The sequence below is a fragment of the Drosophila nasuta genome, chromosome 3, assembly GCF_023558535.2.
Source record: "Drosophila nasuta strain 15112-1781.00 chromosome 3, ASM2355853v1, whole genome shotgun sequence".
Classification (NCBI taxonomy): Eukaryota; Metazoa; Arthropoda; class Insecta; order Diptera; family Drosophilidae; genus Drosophila; species Drosophila nasuta.
This window is the reverse complement of record NC_083457.1, coordinates 30168531-30178570: the sequence shown is the minus strand read 5'-3', so window position 1 is coordinate 30178570 and position 10040 is coordinate 30168531. Positions and strand designations below refer to the sequence as shown.

General features: G+C 40.7%; 1 protein-coding gene across 3 annotated transcripts; it reads left to right on the top strand.

The window, feature by feature from the left end:
• The first annotated feature begins 44 nt into the window (after positions 1–44).
• On the top strand, positions 45–9533 carry LOC132793919 (ras-specific guanine nucleotide-releasing factor RalGPS1). 3 transcript variants are annotated; one of them, XM_060804080.1, is made up of 8 exons: positions 45–336; positions 5595–5685; positions 5746–6116; positions 6181–6508; positions 6574–7025; positions 7088–7291; positions 7681–7791; positions 8334–9533. In XM_060804080.1, exons 2-8 carry the CDS (start codon positions 5626–5628, stop codon positions 8938–8940), a joined length of 2133 nt encoding a protein of 710 aa, XP_060660063.1. In that variant the 5' UTR covers positions 45–336; positions 5595–5625; the 3' UTR covers positions 8941–9533. The 3 variants fall into 3 exon arrangements, with proteins under 3 accessions (XP_060660063.1, XP_060660060.1, XP_060660062.1); XM_060804077.1 differs by lacking the exon at positions 7681–7791 and having other exon boundaries at positions 47–336; XM_060804079.1 differs by lacking the exons at positions 45–336; positions 7681–7791 and adding an exon at positions 4148–4350.
• The last annotated feature ends 507 nt before the right edge of the window (positions 9534–10040 follow it).

Below are 10040 nucleotides of genomic sequence, written 5' to 3'. Positions count from 1 at the left end.
TTCGGCACCACTAGTCAGTCAGTCAGAACTTGCGACAATAAATATTCAATGTGCGTACGCCGCGCGCGTTTTTATTTCATATTAATTAATTAACAAAAACAATTTTAAGTCTTGCGGGCATTAAAAAAAGCGTGCGTGAAAAATCGGTGTCGACATCGCCGAGTTGTTGCTGTTGCGTTGGGTGTCTGTGTTTTTTGTCTTCAGTGAGAAACAAAATAAAATAGCTATTAGCTAAAGTATTCGATACAGCTACAGTGCCAGTTTAAAATGCGTTGGTTGATTGATACAGAAGCTGCTGCTCTTGCCGTTGTCGCTGTCATTGTTGTTTTTGTTTAGGTAAGTTTTTTTTGGGGCGTGAATACGGGGCGCACTATAAATAAATGTCTCGTTGCAATACTATTCTCGGCTGCCACTGGCACTGGGTAGACAAATCGTCTCATTTATATCAAGTGCAATTCTTTGCTTTTCCTTTTTTGTATATACTTTTGGGTGTACTTGTCGGTGATTACGAAACTGGGTGGGCGCTAAATGTTGGGGGACACTGTCTCTGTGTGTGTGCTTGAATTTCGCTTCTTCTGCTCTGTTCCCTTCTTCTGTTACCCATCTTTTTTTTGCATGCGAAGTGTGCTAAACATTAATGACGTTGCCGACGGCATACACAAAATTGCGTGTGACAACCATCAATGGGGTTGGTTGGGGCAGGTAGGGGGCTGAGGTGTAGGGTGTACACTCTTAATCATTGCTATCGATTTGTTAGGGGTGTGTGTGGCTGTCGTCATTGTTGTTGTGGTCGCTGTTCATTTTATTCACGTTATATTGCCGGCAAATGAGTAAAAGTGATTCATTGTAGGAACAAATCAATAAAAAAAGCATTTAGCACTGCTTCCCTTAGTGATAAACGCAGTAGCTATGTAGATCATGTGATAAGCAAATGTTATCAGACAACCATATAAGAAACATTTTGTTGTACAGACAGACACACATACGTATGCATCTATTACACAGACACACAAGTAACTGTACGCCCCTTGGCAAGAAATTTGAGTTTCACTTTGCTGCATTATTTTCCAGCTGTTGTTTTGGTTACTTGCTAAACAGGATGCGCGCATTCAGCGAACCAAGCAGGCAGTCAGTCAGGCAGGCAGCGCAGCAGTTCAGGGGTAGACCAGATGTTTTTTTTTCCTTGCCTTGCTTTGTCTTGCCTTCGCTTCAATTTGGGATGCCGATTTCAAGGCTCCATGCGTATTGTTTTTTGTGTTCAGCTCAGCTCTTTCAGCACTTCAACGAGTGCTAAGTGAATGCAGGCACTCGAAAACTATTCGCATATGGGCTGCGGATTCTAGGAACGCTTTGCTGCTTTGGTGACCCACTTTATGAGCGCACGGATCAGAGAAACAGAACAAATAAGAACAGAAATAGAAATAGAAATCCATGAAGCAACGCGTCAGCAGAAAGAAAAGCCAGAGCCAAGCTTATTATTTGTTTTTTTGCTTGGCCTTCTCTAGTTCTTGTTGTTGTAGTTGTAATTGTAGCTGCGATTTGTGTTGTTGTTTTATACAACTAGCCAGCGGCTTTGTTTTTTCGTGTGTAGTTTCTCTTCTTACAACAGCGACTGTGATTACAAGTGTGCATTACACACACCCATATGTGTGTGTGTGTCTGTGTGTGTGAATGCACTTGACTTGCATTTGCATTGTGTGTAATTGCATGCGATTAAATATTGATAGCATAAAGACTACACAGAATAGCTGCTATCAATTAAATTCTCAATGAAAGCAGAACGTATTCTCCTATTTGCATTGGCACCCCACACAGTGATTGCTCTACAAAATGTGTTCGTCATGCAAAAAAGTACAGAGGAGATTGCAACCGATGTCTAGCCTAGATAATGAAGAAATTTGCATTTCTTCGCAAAATGGAATCCTCGCATAATGTCATGCATTTTATTACTCGATCAATTGCCTTGGTCTTAATCCATTCCAAGTTGACTATATCAGGCGATCACTGTATTATATGCATATGTATGCACTTTTCACAATCGCATTGCCATCGGGCGGGCGAAGGTTAATTTATGTACAAAGACGACACACGCGTATAACGGAGACGGGGCATTTTTCCATAATAAAAACAAATCTTGGCGCGGTTATTGAACTTGATGGCGATGGCATCGCTGTCAACGCTGGCGACACCAACTGACCTTGCCCGCCATAAACACACAATCGTTCTCTCTGTTACACAGCTCTGTGTCAAAATAAATATATAACAAAAATGAAATTTCCATTTTGTAAATTCTGAACAGCAGCAGCACCAACAACAAGAATGAATGAAAGAAAGCTGTTGAGAGATCACAGCGAGGGTCACTCGGCCATTCTAGGGCCAGACAAAGTATTAGTCTGGTCTTGTTGATGGCAAATTCCAATGTGAATCAAAGGAAATTAACGCCAACACACATTGCGGAGGAAAAGATGTGCACCACATAAATGCCTACATAGTACACTGGAAAACATTCATGTGTAGGAAGCAGAGTCAGTCAGTCACTTAGTCAGTTAGTCAGGCGGTAGTCCAATTTTTGATTTCCGCGAACTTTTCTGCTGCAGCTGTTTTTGTTTGTATTTACGAAATTTATGTAAAAACAATAAACATATTTATTGGCTTCCAAATACATATGTACTTGTCTCTCTCTGTTTATATCCGCTACCCATAGGGTAGATGGGTATTATAACTTTGTGTCTGCAGGAAAGGTATGTGACAGGCAGAAGGAGGCATTTCCAACCCAATAAAGTATATATGGTATGTATATTCTTGATCATAGACAACAGTTGAGTCACGTCCGCCTGTAATTTTTAAGCTAGAGTCAATTTTTGGCACATACAATAGTAATTACAGTTTTTATAATTCCTGAAAACTTTATTGCAATCAGATAAAAATTGTATAAGGGAAAACAAAAGTATTTTTTAAATAACTTCAGGTATATTTTGCACTCTATGGTATATTTTGAATGTAGTACTATACTAATATACCATATATAGTTTGGGGTATATTTAAGTATTTTTGTGGTATATTAATTTGGTACATTTTAAGAATACCGCATTGTTTTGCTTTCATTAAAAATAGGTGCGGGTATCTCACAGTCGAGCACACTCGATTGTAGCATTCTGTCTTGTTTTGTTGTGCTGAGGGCGGTGGGCGATCCTCACGTGGTGGGTGGTGGTCATAAACAAAAGCGGGAAGCGGTAACGGCAGCAGAGACGCCTCCGCATTTTCTTGTCCCTGACCACAATACAAATTAAACTACTTGTATCAAAGTACATAAATACATATGTTCAGTTGTATCGTATAGTCAGCGCAATCAAAGCTAAACAAAAGCATTCTACATATGCTGCATAAAGGAGGCAGAAGGCGCATAAACAATAAATACTTATTTACATATAGCCCCAGTTTATAAGGCTTAAACGTGGGAACCGTGTAAATGTAAATAAAGAAGCAACAACATTTTATTTGCCAATAAATCAGACAAACAAACAATACACACACACATTCACACACACACACTCCCATGATGTCAGTTAATTTACTTTAATTGCATTTGATATTTTCATAAATTGCTCAACGTCTCGAACCCCAGCCAAAACAATGCAAAATTTCAAATCTATTGCCAGTGATACACATACGATGCGAATATATCTACTATATATGTGTATATTGTATATCTACAAACAGATGTACCATATGAGCATCTATATATCTGTCTGATATGTATATTTGTAGAATAGTTCAAATAGTCAATAAAAATCCATTTGCTCAAAACTTGAGGCAGTCTGGAAAATAATTCATTCGCTTTGTGTCTTGCCAGAAATTGAATTTCTTTTATCTCCCGATATCGTACTCTTCCCCATATGCATATATATTGTATAAAATTATATATAAATATGGCTACGCTGTAATTGAATTGTGTAATTATCAGCGAAACAAAGGAATAAGATATTACTAGAGCATTAGATGATGTTTACACGCGTTTATCTGAAGCGTTTCCGTTTCCATATGCCCGATAACTGCAAAAAGAGAGAGAGCAAGTCTTGAAAAATATTTCAATTTTGAATAAACATTATTATGAACTGAGAAACACATTATCAATTCGTAAACAGAAACAAAAACACAGTATCTATATAGAGTTGTTTAGTAAAATTCCAAAATTGCTAGTCAGAAAAACGCAGTTCTTATCAAAAACAAAATTTGGCATTTGTTTGTGATTTGATTTATCGCTGAGCATGCTTTATTGTTGTGCGGGGTTCACCTACGATTATTGATAACAAGATACATATGTAAAAAGAAATTCTCAAGTACTTTTTTGTACGTATATTTTTGACTTGCACACTCAACATTTTTAATACAACAAATTCCTTGAAGCAAGCGATATCTTGCATGAAGTTTACCGATAAGCATTTGCGATTTTATTCATACGTATTTCTTGTTTACATATACTTAAAGTACGTTTATAATAATAATTTTAAATTGTTCGATTTCTTTATTGAGCTTGCCACATGTCGCGGCATTTAGAAATCTTATGTTAATTACAGTAAAATCAATTTCTTCATCGAATTGCTCACAGAATTATTCGAAGAAATGACACTGGCAAAGTGAACGTCATTGGATTTGATCAGCATTCGCTTTGGAATGATTATAGACTTAATTGAAATTAATTAGACGGGGTCGCGTCAGACAGTCTTTGAGAAATGTATGGCATGCATACTATGTATCAGCTCGACCATATAGATAGACATTTGTAGGGGCAAATATATATGCCATATTTATATATTCATATGTATAATATAGTGCACATGTTGTGTATGCTTATTAACGCTTGCTCAACTTGAGATCTGCGCACTATAAAAATGTACAAGGCTAAGTTGTTATTATAAATAAGAGAAGCTGATCAATATACTTTTCTCTGTTTCCTCTGTTTATCAAACACTTCTCTGTCTCTGGGCCGCATTGATTCTATGGGTTCGTTGACCGTTTTGGTGACTTGTTTTTCCTAAAAAACTTTCCGCTGACTTTACGCGCAGTCTCTCGTATGCATGTCATTAGCATTAGAGCTGTTGTTGTTGCTGCTGTTGTTGTTGTGGTTGCTGTTGCATTGGCACCCCCCAAAAAAAAACCAATCGACAGCTCGGAACACAAAACGGCGGCTACTCACTGTTGCCATAAAAGACCAGATCCAGGTCTCACTTCTGGCTGGTCCCCCGCATGACTCACATTATGGCCACCGTCGCATTGGAAATTGAGCAGCGAAGCGTGCCACAGTGGCTGAAGCTTTGATGCTCGCTTGCTTGCTGCTTGCTACTTGCCATGTTACTCGTATTGTGTGTTGTTCTGCATTGTGGCTTTTGTTGCAGCCAGCCGCGTGCACCATAAAAACACACACTCAAAATGGTTACTCAGTGAACTGAGAGACTGCCAAGAGTGCGGAGCACGCGGAACCCAAAAACTTTCTGCTTATCACAATCAACGAGTTTTTTACACAAGTACACAGTGCATAAAACTACAAACGAGCAAATAACAATAATATTTACTTCTGTATTGCGCAATTGCAGTTTATTGTACAATTGGTTATTGAACGACGCCATGATGCGCTATTCGGAAATATCGCGAGATCTCTCCACGGATAATCTGCGCTACTCTGAGGTAAGTTTCGAGCTGCTTTTAGTTTTAAACGTTTTACTTAAATCTCATTTCCAATTGCAGCTGAGCAGAAAACCAAGCACTGACTATGTGGACTATGCTGGACAAGCATATGTCACAGCTTCACCCACAGCTCAGTCGCATTATCAGCACAACGGAATGTCAGCACTTCAGCAGCAGCAACAACAACAGCAACAGCAATCGCCACAGCAGTCGCGTCAATCGAAGCAACGAAGTACTAATGGCAATGCTCATACCTTGGCCTGCTTGCGTCAGGATAAGGGCCAAAAGGAGCTGCAGGCGGAACAGACTGCAGCCCAACAGCCGGCCAGCAAGACACTGAATATTAAGAGCAACAGGCGCAAGAACTCCATTGGTTGTCTGACCAGCTTCTCTTCGTCGCCAGATTCGCCGGGTTGTTACTACAGCATAGCGTAAGTCGAAGCTTCCGCCTCGCCTCAAACTTAATTAGATTAAATCTGTTATCGCATTTTGCAGTACAACCGCAGCGCCAGCGAATAAGTCGCAGAGTTTGCCTTCGCATGGCTCCATTAAACAGCTGGATGCTGTCATAATGAGTGCATTGCGTGTGCCCGCCGATCTGTTGGCTAATCAGATAACGCTGCTGGACTTTCCGGTCTTTGCGCTCATTCAACCGGATGAGCTGAGCAGCTGTGCCTGGACCAAGAAGGACAAGCATGTGGTTACGCCCAACATTGTGGCGTTCACCAAACGCTTCAATCACACCAGCTTCTGGACAGTAACCGAAATATTGAATGGCGAGCAGCCCAAACAGCGTGCCGAAATAATGACACACTTTATTAAGGTATAACATTCGTTTTCTCTAAAAAAAGAGTTTAAATTAATTTGAGTATCTGTTAATTATTTTAGGTGGCCAAGAAACTGCACGAGCTGAACAATCTGCACTCGCTTTTTGCCATCATTTCGGCAATGCAAAGCGCCAGCATTTATCGCCTCAAGAAAACCTGGGCCTGTTTGTCCAAGAAGGATCGACAGTCCTTCGAGCGACTCAGCGACATATTCAGCGATCAGAATAACTGGGCTAATCTACGCTCATATCTGGAGAGTTTGCGCCTGCCTTGCATACCGTACCTGGGATTGTTTCTCACAGATTTGATTTACATCGATCTGGCGCATCCACACAAGGGCGGCTTAGAGCCGGAGCAACGACGCAACAAGATGAACAACATACTGCGCGTCATCTCGAATTATCAGCAATCGGATTACCAGCAAATACAACCAAATGAGTCCACGCAAAAGTATCTTACCTCCATACGTTACATTGAAGAGCTGCAGAACATATTCGAAGAAGAGCAGTACAAGTAAATGAAATCCTTTTTTTAATTTTTCACCGATTACTAAAGTTCTTCTACAATTTGTGCAGACGCTCGCTGAGTCTGGAGCCCGCTTCGCCGTCTGGTCCGAGCTCCTCGTCGTGCAGCTCGAAGGAATCGTTTAATGTGGAATCCGTGACACCAGCGCTTGGTTGCTTGAATCTGTCGCCAGCCAAAACAATTGGTTCCATGCGCATGGCCAGTGGCACCAAGTTTGTGCCCGGCCATCGCAAGTGTCGCAGCCTGGGCACAAAGTAAGTTTTGAATCTCTAATGCAAACTGAAAATCAAACAAACAATTCGCGCATTTCTAATTGCCAACAACACTTTTTGTGTCTCGTCCCAACAAACTTTCGATTTCGTTTTAACCACCACTCAACACAATCTCTCTCACTGCGCAAATTGGACTGAACATTGTGGGGTCCTAAACAATCGTTAACATAACTCGTTGACTCTTTCTATTAATATTATTATTGTTGTATCGTTATTCATGCTGTATTCTTAATTTGTATTCTTTCAAACACACACACATTTGCTTTCGCTTTGGTTCTGTGTTTCTCTGCCTCTGTAAATCTGTATCTGTATCTGTAAAATGTATTTGTTACTTGTGACTGCGACTGCAACTGCGACTGTGATATGTGTAGATTTCGCAGCAGCAGCCTGCCACGCAACTTTGCACAAAGGTGCCAGTGCTGCATTGTGATGATTGCGCCGGGCATTGGCACAATCTCCAACAAGCGCTGCAGATGCCGTCGGTGAGTGTCTCTCCAAAAACCAAAACAAAACAAACCAAACCAATCGTAGCCGTAGCTAGGATATTATGCATTATCAAGTTATCAATTTATCAGTTTGCATTATCAGTTCAATTAGTTGTGCATCAGTTTACTCATTTTTGACCACGCTTCGTTGTAACTGAGATTCGATAACAAACAACAAGAACATACACATCACATAGAACACTTGCTTACATTTTTGGCTGCTGCTTTGCATCACTTTTGGGTGTAAAATAATTGTATGAGATTTGCTGAATGATCTTCGTTTCGTTTGGCTCATCATTCCACACTCTGCCACCCACATCCACACGCACACTTACACTCACACAAAAACTGAACACTCAGCTATACTCATAAACGCCTTTTCAGTTGCCTTATGCTTTGATTTGTTTATCCCATTTTGATCGCTTGCCTGCATGACGCCCCTTACCGTATATATATATAAATCTATATATCTATTGTCTGTATGTGCTTTTCACCTTTGAACCTTGCAACTAAACTCTACTCCGTCTTTGCATTCGCAGCATCTTTGGCAAAATTGCGCCGAACAATTACGACGGGCATCCACATCATTTGCACCTGGAGCACGATCCGAGTCAACAGCCTCGCCATCATCTGCTCGACGATTCCGTGCTGGAGCACAGCGATGCGCTCTCGAACGCAGACCTCACCTCACTGGAGAGTGCCGAGGGCATCATGTGCGATTTTGCGGGCAGTGATTGCGATCTAATGTCGCCGGAGGCAGCAGCCGCCATGCAGGGCTGTGTGCGTCGCAAAACCGTGCAGAAGGAGGGACGCAAGCCGGCGGTGGCGTCGTGGCAACGCTACTGGCTACAGATCTGGGCCAATTCGCTCGTCTACTTTCCGCCCAAGTCGTTCAAGGGCAGCGAACGCGGCGACTTCAAGCGCGAGCCGTGCAAGGTGTGTCCACTGGAGGGCTGGTATGCCCATGTCAGCGACAACACCAAGCACAAGAACACCTTTGAGCTATACCACCGAACACTGGGCACCGTGTACAAGTTTCGCACGGACAGCCCACAGATGACGCATCTCTGGACAAATGCCATTTGCAAGTTGGCAACGACGCGTGTGCCAAAGCCACTGCCGGCCAATCTGATGTCCTTCGAGTGAGTCAGACGCTGAAAAATTGCAAAGCTGACACATGGACATGGTCACGTTATTATGCCGCCGACCCCAAACAAACTAACTACCACTTCCTCGAATCTAATGTACTCATCAATTAGTTTTAATTAGCTGTCCACATACTCTTATGTCACGAAGCAGCCACAGAAACATTCCCGCAACTCTCTGCTTGTTAACAATCACAACAAACACGTAGAAGAACAACAGACAAAACACCACAAGATGAACGAACAAATTGTAATTTTGCAAAATGAAACGATTTCAAATGGTATTTCAAAAGACTGACAGACCTAGCAGACAAGAAGAAGACGAAGACGAATATGATAAAAAAAAGATGAGAAGATCATGATGGATCGAACACACTCAACAATTACTGACAGGATGAATTCAATTAATATTAATATTAGCCATGACCGCTGATGAATCTATTAATCTTCTAGAGCTGTGACTGCAAGTCCAAAACTATTATGTATGCTCTTTGCATGGCAAAAATTTCTTTTTGTTGTGCTGTAAAAACGTCAACGTAATTGTAAATGTAAATGTAATCTTCAAAAATGTATCTTGAATGTCCAGCAATGTTATTTGTATTTGTATCTTAAAATGTTATTAGGCATTAAACGGAATCAATTACTACGACATTTAATTTTGTATGTTCATATGCGCGACTTGTGCCATATTAATTTTAAATTAATTAAATTAGTTTTACAACGACTTACTGATAAACTACAAAACTGCAACTCGCAACCACACTTTATGCAACTTTTTGTATCGCCTTCTCGTAGAATTATTGTAAAACTCAATCGAGTGCTTATTCCCAAAACTTTGTAACAAAGAATCAAAAAACTATCGCATACTCGGAACAGGAAACCATAGGCTTTAAAGTTTAAACTAAATTAAATTGTGTGAACGATGATTAAACGAAATACTATCAAATTTATATGTTGTTGCACGCTAGGCATAAATTTAAGTTGTAAGTAAATAGTTTTATATGTTGCATGTTAAATAGACAATACACAGCTTGAATTCTACGAAACGAAAGTTATGTTAACTACTGGGAATTGAGGCAGTTGGAGAGCCCACGAATCAAA